Source organism: Monocercomonoides exilis (assembly GCF_001643675.1).
Source record: "Monocercomonoides exilis strain PA203 chromosome Unknown scaffold28-1221067, whole genome shotgun sequence".
Taxonomy (NCBI): domain Eukaryota; phylum Preaxostyla; order Oxymonadida; family Polymastigidae; genus Monocercomonoides; species Monocercomonoides exilis.
In genome coordinates this window covers 38,546-60,082 of record NW_027150573.1, presented here as the reverse complement: position 1 = coordinate 60,082, position 21,537 = coordinate 38,546, and the positions used below count along the sequence as shown (strand labels likewise).

Sequence of the window (21,537 nt, the reverse complement as noted above, 5' to 3'; positions counted from 1 at the left end):
AGAGGGAGATGGAGAACATATGGAGGGTGTGGATCTTGTTGAAAGAAGAGAGGGAAGAAGAAGGAAAGGGGGCATAAGAATTGAGCTATGAACAAAGGGGATGGGTCTGTCTTCGAAAATTCACAGCAAATTGTTTTGTGATGTTTTGAGAGATTTCAATCTCTGTGTTCTCGGGTTTTTCTCATTCAAATTGTTGGTTTTTTTTTTATTCAAAACCATTCTGGGCTTGCACATTTTTGTTCGTTTTTTCTTTTATTCACTTGATGTTTGCTCCATGTTTGATGAATTTTTCACATAAATGTTTTGTTTTGTTCTTGTTTTGGATCTTGTTACGAATTTTTGAAAGTTCATTTTTGAAGAAAACATTAATTCTTACATTTTGTGATTTTAAAAGTATTCTTTTTTTAAAAAATGAAAAAAAAAAGTTCAATAAATGAGCAAAGAATATTAATTAAAAGAAAAAAAAGCACTTTTCGTTTTTGTAATAGCAAACTCCAGGATCAGGTTTTGACTACGGTTCCCTTTGAGTTGACAACTCAGTCTTTGAGGAGATGCGGTTAAATTGCTTTTTTATCTCAACATCAATCGTCTTCAACTGCATCAGTACCACATCAAACACACGCTTCGTCATTCCACTTCCTCCTGATGTCGAAGAGTCGATCACCACATCCTCCAGCGAAAGAGTCCCGCTCCCCACAGACACCACAAACACACTCGGCGATGGACTTCTTGTTGCGTTGTGATCGATCCCCACATGCCCCACCTCCAGTTGACCAGAAGATATGCTGAACAGCGTTGACGAAGAAGTCGAAAGCGCACTCGTCCCAATCACACTCACCGCTTTCCCTCTCCCAATAACAGAAATCATCTTTTCCCCAACACTGATCGTTGTTCCTTCACTCACATGCCTCCCACCCAGCACTGTGATTGTCGAGCTCAGCTGCGCCATGCTCGACCCCACTGCATGCCCCACTGTCTTGCACGGCGCTGCCTCACTCATTCCACACAGATTGTTCGAATCATCTCCACTCACCCCAACATATCTATCTTTCATCCCTTCCTTCAACCACTCCTTCTTTTCTGTATGCTGATATTTCCAACTGCTTCCATTATAATATTCATAGCACACTCTCTTCTCATTGCTATTCGTTGTGTACGATTCATAGAACGGATTGCTTGACGAAAAGAGGTTGTTATCATCTTCAAAATACACATCATGGCCATATGGAGTGGAAGTGGTTGTGCATCTGCAATCGTGGAAGAAGAAGAAATAAAAATAAAGATTGTTGCTTGGAGCTGTTGATTGACTTGGAGCAAAACACAATCCTCCTCCATATGACGATGCGTCGCACGAAATAAATTGGAGGCTCCTCATTTTGAATTTTTCAGGAACAGTAACACAATACATCCCTCCGCCACTTGAACCTGTAAGAGAACACGAAGTGAATGAGCACTCAAACACACAAGCGCTTTCCCCTTTGCCACTTTCCGTTCCAATACACGAAGATCCAGAAACCTGAAAAGAATTAAGAAAAAGTCCTCCTCCATCATAACTTGCTTTGCATTTCTGGAATTCACAACCACTGATCCTGACACATGATGAAATAGACCTGGCATACATCCCTCCTCCATTATCTGTTTGAGCAGTACATGCATTGAATGAGCTGTTCTCAATCTTGATTGAATTGATTGAATAGCACATAATTCCTCCACCATCATAATGCGCATAGCAGTCATTGAACGAACAAAATTTCACTGAAAGTGTTCCAGCTGCCAGATCATTCATTTTAATCGCACCTCCACTCGAAACTCCATCTGTATAAGATCCACTTGTCCCAGTGGTTTTTGTTCCATTCCACACACACCCTGTGAACGAATTCGTCTAGTGAACGAAATGATCTTCCTTGTTCACATGCATTTATATGATACATTGAAATAATGATCAACTTCAACAGATTCATTCATAAGCTAATATCTATAAAATAAAAATCAAAAATTCATCTGATAATAAAAATTAAAAACGTATGTTTTCAAACATGAAACTTAAAATAAGCAATGAAGTGAAAAAACACCTTAAAAAATAAAGAAATCATTTTATAGTGGAACAGATCACAATTAAATTTTATTGTGGTGTATCGATCACTAAATTTTCATGTAGTTTTTCAACATTATTATTTTGCTTCATTCCGATCGATTTGAGTTTCATTAAATAATAACAATTAATAATAAATAAATTTCAAATTTTTTTGTGGCTTCAACAAAATGGTACAATTCAGACCTATGCCGAAAGAATCGGAAAAAAATTTTTTATTGTTAGTGATTATAGTTAGGGAAAAAACCCGCACAAAATACGAAACTTGTGCACATGGTCTCATAATTATTAAATAACTTTGCACATCACTAATATTCATTTTTTTCTGCTCAATTTGAACTTTATTAGGTATATTTTCAGTTTTTTTTCGAAATAAATATAATTTATGGTTTTCTGAACCATAACATTTCTCAAAAATAGCAATGACTTCGCCTTGTCGAATTTTTTTCCAATCTTTTAAGGATAAATTAGAATCGAAAACAAATTCTGCAAAATACAAAAATAGAAAGGAATACTTTCAAAACTTAAGGGCTAAAAAAATGACAAAGCGTGGATTGGAAAAAAGAAAAAACGGAAGACCTTCATATTTAACTGAAGAAGAAGAAGAAGAGCTTGTTCTCCAAATTATCAATTGGAGCGATGTTACTACTCAACCAACATTTGAAACGATTCCATTATTGGTTTGTGATTATTTATTTATTTTTTTCTTTTTTTATTAATTGAAAACAAAGGCTTACAGAATTAGAATGAAAAGGAAATTAGAAACAGTTGAGTTTGTTGAAATGCCAAGTGTGAAGTGGGCAAGAAATTTCGTCAATCGACACAAACAACTGAAAACAATTAATCCAATAAATTTGGATATTGCCCGATTGAGGGCTTCAATAGAAACGAATATAAAAACGTTTTTGATAAATCTTCGACGATTAATGTTTATTAAAAAATATCATCCATCACTTATTTTGCAACTTGACGAAACAAGTTGCCAAATAGACGAAAAAACAAAACAGAAAAAAATTGTCTCGAAAATATGTTCATTTCTCCCAGTGCTGGAAGTCCCTCCACTTAGACATTTGACGCTTTTATTTATCGTCACTGCCGATGGAGGGCATCTTCCAACTCATCTCATCCTCACGACAAAATATGAAAAAGAAATTAAACAGCAATGGTACGATGATAATTTTATTCTACATTCAACAACAAAAGGATGGATGACAGCAGAATTATTTGAAGAAATTATACTGAACAATGTAATGGAATACATCACAACACAACGAAGAAAAATTGAAAAAATAAATAATCATCTTTATACACATCAATCTTCAACTTCAACAACCCATTTTAAACATGTCAAACCAAAAAAAAATTCAAACGCAACTGACATAACATGCGACTCAAATATCACGAGTACAACAAAAGATAAAATATATGACTTTAAAAATTTTGATTCATTATCATCAAATGAATCAAATAAATCTTCACACCCACCACAACTCTCATCCTCATCATCCCCACCTCTCTCTTCAGCCTCATCATCCTCACCTCTCTCTTCAGCCACATCATCCCCACCTCTCTCTTCAGCCTCATCATCCCCACCTCTCTCTTCAGCCTCATCATCCCCACCTCTCTCTTCAGCCTCATCATCCCCACCTCTCTCTTCAGCCACATCATCCCCACCTCTCTCTTCAGCCTCATCATCCCCACCTCTCTCTTCAGCCTCATCATCCCCACCTCTCTCTTCAGCCTCATCATCCTCACCTCTCTCTTCAGCCACATCATCCCCACCTCTCTCTTCAGCCTCATCATCCCCACCTCTCTCTTCAGCCTCATCATCCTCACCTCTCTCTTCAGCCTCATCATCCTCACCTCTCTCTTCAGCCACATCATCCCCACCTCTCTCTTCAGCCTCATCATCCTCACCTCTCTCTTCAGCCACATCATCCCCACCTCTCTCTTCAGCCTCATCATCCTCACCTCTCTCTTCAGCCTCATCATCCTCACCTCTCTCTTCAGCCTCATCATCCTCACCTCTCTCTTCAGCCTCATCATCCTCACCTCTCTCTTCAGCCTCATCATCCCCACCTCTCTCTTCAGCCTCATCATCCTCACCTCTCTCTTCAGCCTCATCATCCCCACCTCTCTCTTCAGCCTCATCATCCCCACCTCTCTCTTCAGCCTCATCATCCCCACCTCTCTCTTCAGCCTCATCATCCTCACCTCTCTCTTCAGCCACATCGTCCTCGCATTTTAATAATATTAAAAACATCTATTCTCATGATAATAAAGAAGAAGAAGAGTGTGAATACGAATTAATGCAATTTGATGATAACGGATTCATTTTCACAAAAGAAGAATATGAAGATGACTGTAATTCTGGGATATCTTCGACTGAATCCCAAAGACTTTTCGAACAAACGAATGTTGACGGTTGTTATGAGTGGTGGTTTCATGGAGGATACCTTAATGTGAGTTCTAATCAACAATGCATAGAAGAAATTACAGACAAAGAAAACAAAAGATTAAATAATGATCATCAAAAAGATCAACACACAATGATTTCACATGATTCAAGACTTCCAGCTCTTCTCATTTTGGATGGACATTCATCTCGGCGCAACAGACATCTCTGGGAAAAGCTATCGGAGGAAGGTGTGGATGTGGTTGTTCTCCCATCGCATACATCGCATCTACTGCAACCTTTGGACCTAGGCCCCAACGGAGTTTTAAAAAAAGAATTAAAACACGTATGCAAAGAACCATCGATAAAAAACATTCAAACAGACTTTTTAACGTTTGTCAAATCCATTGCTGATTGCACTTATCCTGCTTTGGCTCCAAGAACAATTCGACACGGGTTTTCAGAAGCGGGAATCACTTCGCCTTCAATACAACATGTTCTGTCAAAAACAATAAAGGAACTTCCTCCAAACATTAAGCCAACAAAAAAAACAAACCGATGGTCCATTTCCGGGAAATGCATAACTTCTCCGAATATTTTGGAAGAATGGAAGCAATTTGGTGAGAAAAAGCTTGAGGCAGAATTATCTGAAAGAGTGAATAGAAGAAAAAAGATAACAAAGAAAAATTGCAAACAGTGCAATAAAAAGTCAAATTGTTATAAGCAATCAAAAACTGAAAACAGAATGCAAACCTCTTATTTTTCTCATGAAGGAAATATAGATTGCGCAACAGAAATCGGTGATTCCACGCAATCTGACAGTGAGGATGAAGAAACAGATTCACAAGATGGTGAGGATTATGTTGTCACCATTCCATTATTCAACAATGAAAAAAATGGAGATGAAAGTTTGAACGAAGTTGAAGAAATAAAGAAGAAAGATGATAATATTAGTGATGAAAAAGAATCCAGAATATCAGATAATAGCGAAAAATCTGAAAAAAAGAAAAACAGAAAAAAGATTGAAAGCAGGAAAAAAAGAATTACGAAATGGAAGAAAAAACATTACACTGATAGTGAGTATAACGAAACAATTGATGAAACAAACACTGAAGCCACAGACGAGTCTTGCGATAACGTGAAGATTTATTGTACTCGTTCGATTGTTGAAATGAAGAAAAAAAGTGAAGATTTCGAGTACAACTTTTCTGATGAATCCGATGAAAGTTCTGAACTCTGGCAATAAAAAAATATTATTACCAACAATACAGGAAATAACTTTTTCAACCCAGCAGGCTAAATTGAACTTTGATGGATCTTCATTTATTTTGTCGAGTCCATGGTTTGTTGTTCTTTTTGTTAATTTATATGAAGGTGAAATACATGCTGATTGATATGAGCATCTAAAGTGGATAAATTATCCAATCATAAGTCGAAAGTTGCATCGATGCTCTCAATCTTATTTAAAAATACAGATCTTTGGTTTTCGAAAGTATCGTTCGTGCTGTTTCCTCTTTTTCCTTGACCTTGCACTTAACAAACATCATTTCACTCGAAAGGATATTACTGTTTTATGTCAAAAATGGACTGACTCTAAAATTTTCACATAAAAAATTAAGAGAGTGTTCATTGAAGAATCGGAAATTTTCATATGTCGTTCTCAATAATTGACACTCGAGAATTGCTATATCGTTGAATTAAAGAATATACAAATCACTTTGCTTGACTAAATCTACATCCTTTGTTATCCAAATAAATACTTCCTCCTTTGAAAAACCTTTTGTATTCCTTGAAGTTTCACATGTGATATTCAACTGCAATTATTTGATGATTATGATTCTCATTATTTCACCACACAGAATGCACGAATTAACTGAAATTTTCACTTTAATGAACACATATAGCTTTGACTTTCATAGTAGCTATCACTCCTCCAAATATTTTCGTTGATTGGCATTATTCAAATTTGTATTGTTTTCTTTAATATGAAGCTGTATTTGTCTTACAGAAGACCCCATCTATTCTTGCTTCTTCTAAAAGAGCATTTCTACCACTTGCAATTCATTTATATCTCTTCGGCTCTCTTTTTTGGTGAAGATTGCCCCATACACAATTATTGAAAAGCAAATTGATTATTCAATAAACAATTCAATAGCTTTCACAAACAAGGATGGAATATTTTGTTGCCATGAGCGAACATTTCATTTGCTGGAGTTCCGTAAAATAGACTTCGTGAATTCGGAAATTGCTTTGTCCTCTCTTTCGATGTGATTCGTCGATTACGATATTTCTCGGTCAAAATATGCACTTCATTTAACTTGCCTCCTCACTCTCCTATTAAAAACATTGTTGAATGAATAGCTTCAAACTCTTTCCAAGAAAACCGGTGAGATAAAACGAATGATGTTGTTGACATCACAGCAGCTAGGATTTAACTTCTGGAAATTGTTAATGCACCAATGTTGCTCACTTCGCTCATTTTGCATTAAAATTATTTGTCTTCACAGATGGCACAATGTTCTCATAGAAAACATGAATGAACACTCACATGAATCAAGTCGCTCCTTCATTTCTCCGTTAAGCAAAAATCTGAATATCTATCTTTAGATAACAGCCTTTTCATTTCTTTGTCAAACAATGCCTTTTTTGCTTTGTTTTCACATAGCGATCGGTGCATTTTCGAATGCAGAACACTACGTTTCAAGGAACGCAAAAATAATATTTGAAAATAAAAGAAAATAATAAAACCTTCAATGAGTTCGTTTTTTGATATAAACACACATATCTATTGATTGAAGTTGTTTTCGAAGTACTGAATATTGTTGCTTAAATAATCAATGAATTCTGTGAATTTTTGTGTATTGAGTTTCTTATTATGGGAAAAGGAACCATAAAATGTGTCTGTAACTTGTTTCATGTTCACGATTTTCAGTTTCTTTACAAAAAAAGATATTCGTCTTTCGCAATTGGAAAATGGTTTGTATTTGTTTCTGTGAATTTGATGGTACTTTTATTTAGAAGTTTTCAATTGTGTTTATTCATGATCGTGACTTTTTGAAATTCTTCTTCATTATCATGTCACTTTAATGTTTTTCTATGGTAATTTTCATTTTTTTGAACAATAATGAAAAGAAATCCCAATTCATTTATGTTTTTCATCTCGTGTTTCACTTCATAACATGTTTTGACACTTCAATTGCAGCTTTTATTAATTACAATAATTGAAGAATTAAATGTGATCAATTGTCAATGAATAAAATTACAATCAAATCAAATAAAAAATGTCAATATGAAAAGTGAAAATGCGTTGTCATGTGAGTGAAAAACATCCTGATCATTTTTTCCATTTTTGTGTTGTTTTTTCGAAAAAACACATAAAATCACCTTAAAGAATAACGTCTTTTAACGTAAGAACACTATCTCTTTAGTCCATGTTTAAAAATCTATCTGTTTTGCTGCTGTGCAAAGGTTTTTTCCCTGAACAGGGTTTTTTCCCTAACTATTATATTAATGGACACTTTCAATAACTGCGGACAGTAAAGAAATCTCAACAACCGTTGATCGTTGCATTTTGACAAAAACCCAACTATTTCCTCATTGAATATGAACTGATATGAATTGTTTGAATGATTTATCCAACACAGTGATGTTTCATCATTATTATTTTTTCTTTTCGGAGAAACTGGAGAAATAAGATTCTCCGAGTTTCTCCGAAAAATAATTTCATTCTTTTCATTCGAGGAAGCAAGTTGTTTCATTGACATTAGTATCATTTGTTTATGTTCAATGAGGAAATAGTTTGGTTTTTGTCAAAATGCAACGATCAATAGTAGTTGAGATAATTCCACTGTCCACAACTATTTAAAGTGTCAACTATTATTAACACTCACATAATATTAAATAAAACATGACGAATCAAAATTATTTCTAAAAAAAATTATATTTGAACAATTATTTGAAAATACAGTGTGGGAAAAAATTCATAAAGCAAAAAATTTCATCCCATTTGAATTTTTGAAGAAAAAAGACATTTATGTGAGATTAATTATGAAACCATAATTTATAACGGGGTGTTCATTCTTCAAATGTTTCTTTTATTTGGAGAGGTTTTATTCTTTCATAAGACTATATCAGAGAAAAAATTAACAAAAAAATATTTTTGAAAGGAGTCATTTCTAATCAGTGTTTATTTCTCTCTCTTCAATGAAAATTTTCAAACCGAAAATTTTGATAAAAGAAATATTATTGCAAAAATAATCACCCATGTTTTTTGGAAGTTTTATTGACGTCTAATTTTTAACAAAAATGTCACATTTATTTACTTTTGAGTAATTCAACAAAATATATTATCTTTTCTTTTCTTTTCTTTTTTTTTTTTTTTTTTTTTTTTTTTTTTTTTTTTTTTTTTTTTATGTTTTTGAACACAGGTGGCGGATGAAACAAACTTAATTCTTCATTTCATTGGGAGTTATGAAAAAATTCTATTCCATGATAAATTTTTTTCGTAACTATAGTCTCTGTGACAATAATTATGTCGAAAAAAAAACACATGAATAATTAACTCATTGTTTAACAATTGAACATTTCCAAAAATAATTTCACCATTTTGAACACATCATCATAATTTATATTTTTTAATTATATTTATATCTCAAATATTCAGATGATTTTTTCATAATATTTTTCCCATACTAAAAAAGAGAAAACCGTTAAGAAAAGAAAAGTATTTTCTTCGTGTGGATAAGTTCCATGCTGTTAGAAATATGTTGTTATGTTTGCATAATGTGTATGAAGTGCATGAATCATGGTGCCACTGGCGCTGAGGTAGAACTTGTGGAGAAATCAACAAACGAAAGAAAAATGGAAATATTGAACCACACTTTGTTGGGAAGTTCTCAAAAGGACATAAATGGAGATGCAAACATATTAGAAATATTAATCGAAGAGAATCAAGATGGAATGAATGAATGTGAAAAACATAAAATAATTAGGAAGAAATATCAAAAGCAACCAGATAAAAGAAACAACCAAATTGAGGAAGACAGTAGGGAAGAGATAATGAACGAATCACATTTTTTAAATGAAGGAGAAACGAAGAAAACGGGAAGAAAACGGAAAGAAAGTGATATTGACGGATATTTTATTCTGATAAATTCTTCAATGAAGCTCATATCATTGGGACTGATCCAAAACGATGAAAGAAATATTTTTGAAGTTGGGGATGGAAGTTTTTCCGAAATGGATGGTTGTAGCATAATGGTAAAGAGTGAAACATCTCCATTTTTGTTGACTGGAGGATATGGATATTTCACCAACATTTCACTGAGATCATCTTCAACTGAAATTTTGCAATCATTTCCATCTCTTTTTTCTTCAAAAACACGAAAAGGAGAGTTTTCAGAAAAATGTTCTGTTTCTGTTTATTCTTCTTGTTTCTCTTCTTTTTGCGTCACATCAGCCCCGTTCCTCTCTTCACTCTCTATTCCTCATGTTTCACTTTCTCATCTGATATTTTTCAACATCTCAACAGCATCTTCAGATTGTTCATCTCCAACAACTTCCTTTTCCCAAACTACATGTCTGATGAGCAGTTGCTCATTTTCATCGGTTTGTGACGTGTATGATGGAGGAATTGTTCCCTCGCTCAACAACCCCTTGGCCTCTTTAACTGCCTCAAACACCACGTTTATTGGATGCTGTCGAACAAGAAATGTTGAACACATCGGAACAGAAAATGAAAGGAAACATCCAGCGAGACAAAATAAAACAGATGATGGACCAAATACATTCATTTGGTGCGAGTGGAACGGATCGAAAACAACAGGAACAAGCGATTCATATTCCGATGGAAAATCTAGTGGAGGGGCTATATGTATGAACAATCTCAATTCTGGAGAACTTGTTGTTTCGAATTGTTTGTTTAATAATTGTTTTGCATTTAGCCGGGGCGGGGGAATTATATGTTACATTATTAAGTCAATTCAAATCGAGAACAACACTTTTGATATATGTACTGCTCAAAATCAATATGGAGGAGGATTGTATTCTCACACCATTTTATCATGTACTCGAATCAGTAAATGTAAATTCCAGAATTGCAAAGCAAATAGTTATGGAGGAGGGCTTTATCTTCATTCTTTTCATGTTTCAGTGCAAGGATGCATTGGGGAAGAAAAAGGAGAAGGGGAGAGCGCATGCGTGTTCAACTGCAGTTTCACTTCGTGCTTCGTCACAAATTATTATGGTGGAGGAATGTATTGTGCAACTGTTCCTGCCACACCATTCAAAATGTGGAACATTCAGTTTTTCTCATGTTCAGCAGCATCATATGGAGGTGGTTTGAGATTACATCCAAATCAAGCAACAATACCAAGTGATGGGCATTATTGTTATTTCTTCTTTTTTTATGATTGCAAGTGTCTGGAAAATACTCCATGTGGTCATGACATATATTACGAAGATGAACACAGCCTATATTTGTCTTCGGATAATCCATTCTTTGAATGCTACACAACGAATACAGATGACAGGAGAGTATGTTACGGATATAACTATTCGAGTCCTGAGAGTTGGACATTTCAGCACACGGAAAAGAAGGTTTGGCTGAAGGACAAAACGATATATGTGTCAGTGAATGGGAGTGATGCATCTCAATTTTGTGGGGAAAATACGACACATGCGTGTCTAACAGTAAAGAAAGCTTTAAAAATGTGTGAGGTACAAATTAGCTTAGCGATTAACCTGTTGGAAGGAAATCATCAAAGCGAGACAACAACTATTGATATTGGGGAAAAGAAGATTTCAGTCATCGGGAAAGGGAGGATGGAAAGTTCGATTGGAACAGGAGCACTTTTTTCATCTGGACCGCTGTTCAGTGTGTCGACAGGTCATCTTGGTTTATTGCATATGAAGGTTGATTGTAACTCAAATTCAAGTCATTCACCGAGCGTGGTTGTGGTTTCTGATAGGAATGGATCACTCTCGCTGGAAGATGTTGTAATCACCACGAGCATTTTTGGAAGGAGAACGAATGCAATTTCGTCGTCAGTGTTTGTGGTGCCGCTGTCACAGCTATCGATGGTTGGTGTGGAGATCATAAATATGAATGTCTCAAAATCATTGTTCTCTGAGCCGGATCTATCTTCTCCTTCTTCATTCTCTTCATCTATATTGTACTTAACGTCTGCAACATCGGGAGAGAGCACACTGGCAAATGTGACAGTTCAGAATGTGAAGTTAACAAGTGGAGATGGGGTGGTTGTGGAAAAGAGTGTGAAGGAGGGGGAGACATTTGTTGTTCAGAATGTAACAATCGAAGATTGTGAGAGCAAGAATGGCAGTGGTGGAGGAATCAAGGTTGAGTTGGAAACAGACACAAGCAAGTTGCGGGTTGAAAGAACAACAACAATCAAGAGATGCGCAAGTGGCAAATATGGAGGAGGGATGATGCTGTATCTGGCTGACAACTCGATTGACTTCTCGATTGTGTCAGTTGACTTTTCAGGGTGTTCTGCTTCATCGGGAGGGAATTATGTGTTTGTGAATGGGAGCGATTCAGAGAGATGGACAATTACAACTGAAAAGCTGAATGTCCAACATAACAATTCAAAATACAATGAGATTGTGGGATATGATCGGAGTGACACAACAATGGGGCTATTCCCACTGAATGTGTTTCTGGATTCATATCCAAGTGAGTCACATGTGGGGAAGGTGAAGGATGGGCTGGGTGGATACGACTCGTGGTTCTGTGGATTTGACTATTATCCGTGTGCCACCATCACCCATGCAGCTCAAACACGACATCCAGACACAAACAAGAAGATCGAATTGGATTCAGGATTTGAGCTTGCTGAAGAGGTTACGGTAAATGGTTCCTTTGAATGGGACATTTTTTCAAGCACAAATGAGAAGGAAGTGGGTGTGAAAGCACCAGAGATTTTTGAGTCATCTTGTCTGATTGAGGTTTTGAGCAAATGTTCAATGAGAAACATCAGGTTTAGCATTCCATTTGCTCTATCTGGTGCATCATCGCTGATTTCATCCAATTCCATTCTCATCATATTCACTGACTGTTCTGTTGTTTGTCCCTCTGAGAATTCCATTGGATATTGTTTTGTGAATGTGGTTGGGGGAAAAGTGAAAGTGGAGGGATTGGTGATCACAGAGACATTGACATTTGGAGAGCATTCACTGATCGAGTTTACTGAAGGAGTGAAATCAGTTGTGTTTTGTGGATGTGATGTGAACGACATTGAGAAGAGAAATGGAGATGGGGGATGGTTGAGTGGAGTGGTTGGTGCAGAAAGAGATGACGGGGTTAATGGGATAATTGTGATTGAATCGTGTATTGTAAAGGGGTGTAGCTGCAATGGAAGAGGAGGTGGGATTCGTGTTGTTGTGAAAGGGGAAGGAGGTGTTGTTGTGAATGGGAGTTGTGCGATTAATGGACGTGAGGCGAAGAGTTCAGGGGAAAGAGAAGGTGGAAGTGAAGGAAGATGTGAAGGAAGAGGAGGAGGAATAATGATTGTGATGGAGAGCAGAGACAGCTCATTGAAAATTGAATCAGGAAGAGAGGGTTTGTTTGGAGAGAATAACAAAGCGAGATATGGGAAGAATTTGTTTGTTCATTGTGGGAGAAGTGTGTTGTTGGAGTCAAAAATAAATTCAACTTCATTTTCATTTTTTGACTCAAGTTTTATTCGCTCTGATGTTTTGGAGTTGTGTGGGAGTGAGAATGGGAGAGAAGAGGAAGTAATTCCGCTGTTTGTGTATTTGTGTTCAATTGGCTCAAAATTGACAGTGGATGGGAGCGGAGAGGTGGCATTGGATCACAGCCGATGTGGATTTGAGAAGTTTGGGTGTGAGACGATTGACTATTGTGTTGAGAAGAGAGCGAGCATCAATGTGAATGAGATTGAAATTATCTCAGAATCGTTGATAAAGAATGAGATGAAAGTGGCTTCATTTGGGGTGTGTATATCTGGGAAAGAAGAAGGGACGAAGGTGGTTGCGAGGGATGAAGGTTCGATAACCCAAAACAACCTTATTGAGTGCACAAAATCATTTGATATGATGAATTTGGCATTCATGTTGAATGAAGAAATGAATGGGAAGAGAAGAACATTTATCCACTCATCATCATCAACCATTTCAATGACCAGCTGTTCTGTTTTATTTGCAAATAATGAATTGATTGGATATAACGTAATTTGTATTGAGGGAGGAGGGTTGATTGTGAATGGATTTGTGATAGAAGTGGGATTGAGAATGAATGAGAAATCTCCAATTGTCATTTCGAATGGAGTTGAATTGGAGATGAATAACAGCAGAATGAGGGGAGTGAAAGTGACAGGTGGAATTGGAGGAGGATGTTTGAATGTGGAGATGGGTGTCAATGGGGTTGCAAATATTGAAGAATGCAATTTGTCATCAGTATGTTCAGGCGGTAGTGGGATGAAAGGAGGAGGGACGATGGTTTCAGTTGGGAAGGGAGGGAGTTTGGAGATGAAAAATGTGAACTTATCAGGGTGTGCTGTGCCATCAGAGGATATTGATGAAGTGGGAAGAGGAATTGGAGGAGGGATGTTTGTTGAGCTTCCTGAAGAGATTGGATTATTTGTGCTTGAAGGAATGGAATTTGAAGGATGCAATGCCTGGAAAGGGAAGAACATGTTTGTTTCAGGATGGGATCTGAGTGAGATCGTGAACAAGGAGCATTTGAAATGGGAAATGAGTTCAGAGGAGCTGAGATTGTTGGATGAGTTGTGTGGATGGGAGAGGAAGACGACAGGGGAGGAGGGATATGTGATTCCACTGGTTGTGTTTTTGTGGAGGAACTGGAGTGGGGATGGGTTTGTTTCGAGAGAGAAAGGAGGAGACTTCAGTTGGTGTGGATATTCAGAAGCACCATGCACATCGATTGACCACTTGATATCACTTCGATATCCAACACTTGGAGAAGGGGAAACACATATTGCCATTGTGGGATCAGGGTTCCTGAGCCATTCCATATCATTTTCATCTTCATTTTTGTCTTTTTCATCATCAATTTCAGAGTCACCAAAAGTGGTGATTGAAGGAACAAAGAAAGGGACAGGGGTGACGATCAGTGATGAAGATGAGAATGATCTGGATAATGATTCAATGATATCCTCGAATGTGAGTCTGTCATTTGTGAATGTGTCATTCACCAAGCCATCCATCACAACCCATCATGAAGTATTGATTGAATCATCTGGAACAAACACATTATTGTCTGTCTCTGACTGTTCATTTGGCCCAGGGAGGGGAGTGGCAGAAAGTTTTGGATATTGTGTGATGAGAGTGAATGGGGGGAGTGTTGTGATTGAGAGGTGTTCGTTGAGTTTGATTTCAGAGTTGAAAGGGTTGATTGCTTTCAGCCCAAGTGCAGGTGAGGTGATTATTCAGAATGTGAACATTTCATTTGCTGCTGTGACAGAAAGAAGTCTGATATCGATGATGGAGGAAGAAAGCCAGATGAATGAAAAAGAAAACACTCATTCATATGCAAATGACAACAGACCAGTTCTGAGGGTTGTTGGGTGTTCATTTGTCAACATCACGAATGAAGGGATTGGGGCGAGTGTCATTGAAGTTGGATCATTTGAGCATGGAGTGGAGTGTGTGATCGATGAGTGTTCGATATCAAATTGCAAGAGTGATTTGAGCACAGAAGGAGGGGGGATGAGAGCGACTCTGAAGAGCGAAGAATCTGTTTTGAAAGTGAATGGGAGCACGCTTTCGATGTGCAGATGCTCGACTGATACAGGGCGCGGCGGAGGACTGTTTATCAATGGAGCCGATCCAAATGTTAACTATGCTGATGAAACTCAGATACCACGCCTGAGGATTAACATTGTGAATATCATGTTTTATATGAATGAGGCTTTTGTTGGGAACGATATATTCATCAAATGTTACTCGATTGAGCACCAAATAAACGAAACGCTGTTCACTTTGAACTACAACCAGGAGTCATTGAACTCAGACAACTCCATCTGCGGATGCGATTCAGAAATCGAGGGAATCAAGGATCTGATTCCGCTGATCACATACTTTAAAGGTCTGCAAGTGTTTTTGAATGTTGGAGGGGAGGATGGCAGACGATGCGGGGCACAGAGCAGTCCGTGTGTGAGTATCAACTGTGGGGTTGATCACATTCAGGAAGGAGTAATGAATGCGATTCTGATTGACGAGGAAGGGGGCGTTTATGGTGAATGTGTGATTGGAAACCTGGTTGTGAATTCATTCAAAAAGACGCAGGCGATTGTGAAATTTAAATCCAAGATTGAGAAATCAACAGAGAAGGATTGCATCATGGAGTTTGTGAATGAATGCTCAGTGGAGAGGTGTTCATTCCAGTTTGAAGATGGATTAGAATCAACTCACAGTTACCTTATGAAAGTGAAGAATGGATCAACTAAGATTCAAAAATGTGAGTTCTTCTCTTCAGCAATTGAACTGAAGATGAACAGTTCAATTGTGAGTATGGAAAGTGGAGAGTTGAAGATTTCAGAAACAACATTCAGAGATATTCATTCAACAAGATCAGTGCTTTCATTTTGTGAAGAATCAGATGTGATAATTGATGAAGCAAGAATATCGAATATCGAATGTGAGAAAGATGTTGTGAGCGTTGGAGGAAAAGCGAAGGTGGAGATGAAAGAGATGATGATTGAGAATGTGACTCTAGCATCAGAAAGATGTGTTGTTGCTTTGGAAGATCATGAGCAAAAGGTGAGTGTGCTGAACAGCTCATTTGGAAAGTGTGTGAATTCTGTGGACAAGGGAAGCATGATGCAGATAAGGCAATCCAAAAATGTGAGGATTGAGGCATGCCTGTTTGATGGAGAAAAAGAAAAAGAAAATTTCAATGAAATAAAAAAGAGAATAGAAGGATTATGCAAATGGAATGGGTCCTTGGTTGATATTGAAAACGGCTGTGTGGAGATGAAAGAAACAACAATTATGAGGAGCAAGACAGGCGGATTGTGGGTGAGTGGAGGGGGTGTGAAGATTGAAAAAGGAGAATTTGAAAACAACAATCCTGAGATTGAAGGATATCCATCAGCTCGAAGGAATACGATTTGCACAGGGAATGGGGAGCTGAATGTTGCGAGCGTGAAAGGGGGAGATGGACTGAAAGATAACTCATCGCTGTGGATATTGGACGAAGGATGCCAATTGGGAGGGATAGCTTCAGAAAGAGGATCGTCGTATTTTGTGCCGGTTCTGGAAGAAGTGAAGAACACAACACAGGCGAGTGGGAGCGTGGACTTGAACATTCGCGGGAAGCTGCTTCTTCCGTGCAACTTGTCGCTGAAGATTTGCATGAAAAATGGAGATGAAGAGGAAATTGTGAGAGAGGAAATTGATGAAGAAGGTTATATTTCGGAGAATGAGATTCATTCAATTATTTCGTCTTCAGAATTGGAGAAAGCGAAAGAGGAGACAGAAGTGAGCGTATGCATTTTGTTTGGAAATGGAGAGTCTCCTTCATCAACTCGGTCATTCATTCTTAAGAATGCAAGTGCGCCAGAATCAAAAGGAGATGAAAGGATTGTTGAAGGAGGAAAAGAAGGAAAATCGAAATGGACGATTATCGTGATTATTGTGTGCGTTGTTTGTGCTATCCTGCTTGTAGTCATTGTTGCTTTGGCTGTCCGATGGAGGAAGGCGAAGAATGAAGCAGAAGATCTGAGAGAGATTGTGAATGACAACATCAGAAAAGACCCGAAGGCATTTGAGATGGTGACGATGGAGATGTCACCAGAGGAGCAGTGGAGGAGAGCCGAGAGGGAAGCTGAAAAGAAGAACGAAGAGAGGATAAAGAAGAGGGTGTATGAGAAAAGCTTGGGGCATTCGGAGTCATCTGAGCATCTTCTGTCTGAAAGTGGCTCCACTGAATACATTTTGGGAAGAGACTCAGACAAGATCCCAGAGTGGATGCTGGAGAAGGTGGATGAGAAAGAAGTTGAGGAAGAGACAAGAAAGCGAACACCATCACCTTCCATTTCATCCACTTCTACCACAGATACTTCAGACACAGAATCAACATTTGTTCGAGGGGAGGATCTGTGTCCAACAACCTCATCTATGTCGAATCTGGTGGATGCAATGGCATGCTCGTCTCCACATGAAAAATTGATTGTGGATCTGAGGGATTCGCTGTTCATGTTGCTTCATGGAAGGAATGAGAAGAAGGAAATGGCGATTGGCTCTTTGGAGGAGAGGGAGCTGACAGCAGCCCAGATCCTGTTCTGGGTGGCTAATCTTGCGCTCCATTCTTTCGACGAAACGGAAATTCCGCTTCAGTCGCTGAGCAGTCTGAGTCCGCACATTGTGCTGTTCTCAGAGCACATGGTGATCTGCGTTGTGATGCACTCTGATTTCCTTTCATCTGATGATTCAGACTCATCGTCGATCTCCTCGTCGACTGTTGTGACTTCTGCCAGTGATAATGACGACGATGAAGATTCTCTTCCCTCGTCTGCCTTTGAGGATGAAGATGACTTCAAAAAAGAGTGCCTGAGATGGAAGGCTCCAGAACTGTTGATCAACAAGAAGATGGGAGCAACAAAGGAATCAGTTGCATTCTCGATCGGAATGATGCTATGGGAGTGCTTGACACTTCAGATCCCATTTGGGGAGTTTGAGGCAGAGGTAGCTGGGCAGAAGATTGTGAATGGGGAGAGACCGGATATGTCACAAACGGATGGAACGACATACAACCGTCTGGTGAGATCATCAGTGGCACAGAACAAAGACGATCGCCCATCGCTGTTTGGGATGAAGCGCGAGTTTTTCCAACGCTTTCCGCCTGGAGCAACGATAGTGACTGTGTCAGATGCAATCGATTACACTGAAGAAACAAAAATTGTTTGTGCCTCGCTCATCTCGAACAGTCCATGAATCTGGCTTATGCTTTGAGGAGCAATTGTTCTTGTTTCATCAAAGCAATTGACGGAACTTCTTTTCATAATTTTTATTTGTCAATGCATTGGATAAGATTCTTGAATGTCTTTTTGCTAACAGTTATTTTGAGGAAAGAATAGTGAAAAGAGAGTATGGAAAATTAACAAATAATGCTTCAATGTTCGTTCAAATTCATTTTTTTCAGTTTTTCCGCTTCTGCATGGAGGGCGATGACTTGAATTTTCACAACAACTTCATTTTTTTTTTAAAAATTTTTCAATGATTTTCGAAACATGATATTAATCCTTTCTTTTTCCTTAAATATTTGATGAATATTTGTTTTAAAAATTTTTGTGTAATTTACAACACCTTTCATAAATTTATTATTCTTTCATTTATCGCTTGGGGATATTTTTCTTTCATATTTTATTTCTTTGTAACTCTCTTTTGCAATTAATTTGTATATATATATTTTTTTATTAACTATTTTTCTTTCATTTTGTTTTCAGGCAGCAACTCTTTTTTGTGATTATTTGTTCTTCACATTTTGTCTATATCCATTTTCATTTTCATGTTTATATATATTTTGAATGATCATTCTTCTTTTTTGAAGTCAGAAGTTGCATCTTCATTGTCAAAAAAAAAAAAAAAAAAAAAAAAAAAAAAAAAAAAAAAAAAAAAAAAAAAGTAAAAAGATAGATTTCACAAACAGGTCAGAGTGAAATAACAAGAATGCGGAGAAAAAATTAACGCAATAATGGAAAAAAAAAAAAAAACTGAGATTTCTTGCAAACTTTCTCTGCAATTTCATAATAATAATTCTGACATTATCGTGCAAAAAAAATATGAAAACATTTAAATGTTGAGAAAAATCTTTGAAAGTGCTGCGAAGAACTAAATTCACAAAGTGAATTATTTTATCCCATGTCTTTTTATTCAAAGAATAAGAATACAATAATTATTAAATTACATTTGCTGTTCATATTTAATTTTGAAAAAAAGAAAACACAAACAGCTGCAATATTTGCGAAATTGAAAATTTTTGGATGAAAACGCATGTGTAAAGGTTTTTTCCAAGGTAACTTTTTTTCACTCACCGTTATTTGTTTTCATTTCCTTTGAAAGAGAAAAAACTATTAGAGAACGATTAAAATAATCATTTTCGAGAATTTGAAATTAACATTTTAATATTTTATCTTTTCAACAAACTGAAACATGCATTCAGATAAAAATGAGCTTTAATTTTCTGTTCAGTTTTTCAAAATAATATTCGGGTATATATAATACTCTACATTATTGTAATAAACTTAAAACTTTAAATTCATTTAAAAATTCAAATTCCATTAGCGAATTTTGGTATAAATAAGGTTAATAAAACAAAATTTTCTTAAAATGCTGACTGACATTGTCATTCAGCGTTCTCTTTCAATCTCTTCCAACGATTTTCCTTTTGTCTCAGGCATAGCAATTACCACAAACAGAAGTGTCAGCACACACAAAATCAGAAAGATCGCAAACAACCACAAATCTGAAAGAGCACGCGATAGCGGAAGAAATGTAAACACAAGAAGGATGCAGGAGCACCAATTGATTGTAAGAATAACAGACATCGCTCTTCCACGCGCAGCTGCCGGATATAGCTCGGACACCAGCACCTGAAACGTTGGACCTGGCCCCACCTCAAATCCTAAGATGAAGATTGCAATTCCTGGAATTGCAAGTAAAAATTGCTTATCTGCAACAGAACCCAACAATTTCGATAGAACAATAAAAAGATGCCCCAAAGCCATCAACAAATAGCCAACGATCATCAGAGGTCGTCTTCCAACTCGATCAACCTTTATTCACATAATTTATTAAAATATATTTTAAAAAAGGTTAAAAAAAGAAAAAGGAAAGAAAACATACCAAAAACACCGAGAAAAATGTACTTACAAAATTCCACAACCCCACACATATTGTAGCAATAAGCTTGCTTTTGTGATCAACTACTCCTACTGTTGCGAAGATTGATGGAGAGTACATGATGATTGCATTGATTCCTGTAAGCTGAACAGACATTGAAAGTACAACTCCCACTATAAAGGCTCGTTTTGATGAAAGAAGTGCTTTCTTTGCCTCGGAAAGCGAATCAAGAATCCTGCGATATAAGCTTGATAGTGGACTATCATCTGTTATCCTTTCAATTTCGTTGATGTCAATGTCATCATCCTGGACGTCATCTTTTTTTTCCTCATCAAAACTAAACAATTGACTCGAATTAGATTCACTTATAAGTTTGTCCTCATCGAGTTCATGCTCTCGTTTGTATGCCTTCTGCTGTCGTCTATGCTTTTGAAGCCAAGGTTCTGATTCAGAGCAGAAACAGCACCCTACAAACATTAGCAAAGGTAAAACCCCCACAAGTCCCAGCTCCCATCTTTGTTTATAATAGATAATTTTTAATTATTAAAATATGCAATAAAAACGATCACACTTCCATCCGTTTCTCACTGAGAAAAATATGAGATTGAGAACATAATCAATCAAAATTCCCACAGTAATGGAAAGTTGAAACATTGAAACAAGCGATCCTCTACGCTCTGTGCTCGACTGCTCAGAAACATACAGAGGTCCAATAGAACTCAGTGCACCGATAGACAGTCCACTGACAATTCTAAGGAGAATAAAAAGTGCAACATGAGATTGAAGTGCTAATCCTAACGAGCAAAAAGCAACAATAAGTCCTGAAAGCATTATAACTTTTTTTGGTCCAAATTTATCTGACAAAAATCCTGATAGAAGACAGCTATTTCAAAGACAATAAAAAGAATTTTAATAGAAAAGAAAAAGGTTTGAAACCCAACTGCAGCACCAAATAAAACCGAAGAAGATAATAGGCCTTTTGTCGTATCGCTAAGATTGCACCAAGGTTCTTCTGCAATAATCCAACAATTTTGGCAATTATTCGAATAAATCAGAAATATGACATTCACGCCTTCTATAATTCCGGAAGTTATTGACTGAGTGATTCCATAGCTCATTCCTGCACAAATTGTGACAAAAAATGCAGCAGAATTATGAGCTTTCGTACTCATTTCTCCTAATTTTTTCAAAATATTTCAAATTATGT

General features: G+C 37.0%; 4 protein-coding genes across 4 annotated transcripts; 1 reads left to right on the top strand and 3 right to left on the bottom strand.

The window, feature by feature from the left end:
* Positions 1-377: 377 nt before the first annotated feature.
* On the bottom strand, positions 378-1,786 carry MONOS_7442 (uncharacterized protein; the record flags this gene model as incomplete). Its single annotated transcript, XM_067877767.1, has 1 exon — positions 378-1,786. One exon carries the CDS (start codon positions 1,784-1,786, stop codon positions 512-514), a length of 1,275 nt encoding a protein of 424 aa, XP_067725542.1. The 3' UTR covers positions 378-511.
* A 1,618-nt stretch (positions 1,787-3,404) lies between these two features.
* Positions 3,405-4,355, bottom strand: MONOS_17717 (uncharacterized protein; the record flags this gene model as incomplete). The annotated part of the gene is made up of 1 exon (XM_067870664.1): positions 3,405-4,355. The coding sequence occupies one exon, from the start codon at positions 4,353-4,355 to the stop codon at positions 3,405-3,407; it is 951 nt and encodes a 316-aa protein (XP_067725541.1).
* Positions 4,356-10,070: 5,715 nt separating this feature from the next.
* On the top strand, positions 10,071-19,087 carry MONOS_7443 (uncharacterized protein; the record flags this gene model as incomplete). Its single annotated transcript, XM_067877768.1, has 3 exons — positions 10,071-10,359; positions 10,565-10,824; positions 10,905-19,087. The coding sequence occupies 3 exons, from the start codon at positions 10,071-10,073 to the stop codon at positions 18,420-18,422; spliced, it is 8,067 nt and encodes a 2,688-aa protein (XP_067725540.1). The 3' UTR covers positions 18,423-19,087.
* A 618-nt stretch (positions 19,088-19,705) lies between these two features.
* Positions 19,706-21,502, bottom strand: MONOS_7444 (putative Sugar Porter (SP) Family MFS Transporter; the record flags this gene model as incomplete). Its single annotated transcript, XM_067877769.1, has 5 exons — positions 19,706-20,263; positions 20,334-20,844; positions 20,902-21,213; positions 21,267-21,342; positions 21,403-21,502. The coding sequence occupies 5 exons, from the start codon at positions 21,500-21,502 to the stop codon at positions 19,838-19,840; spliced, it is 1,425 nt and encodes a 474-aa protein (XP_067725539.1). The 3' UTR covers positions 19,706-19,837.
* Between the last annotated feature and the right edge of the window lie 35 nt (positions 21,503-21,537).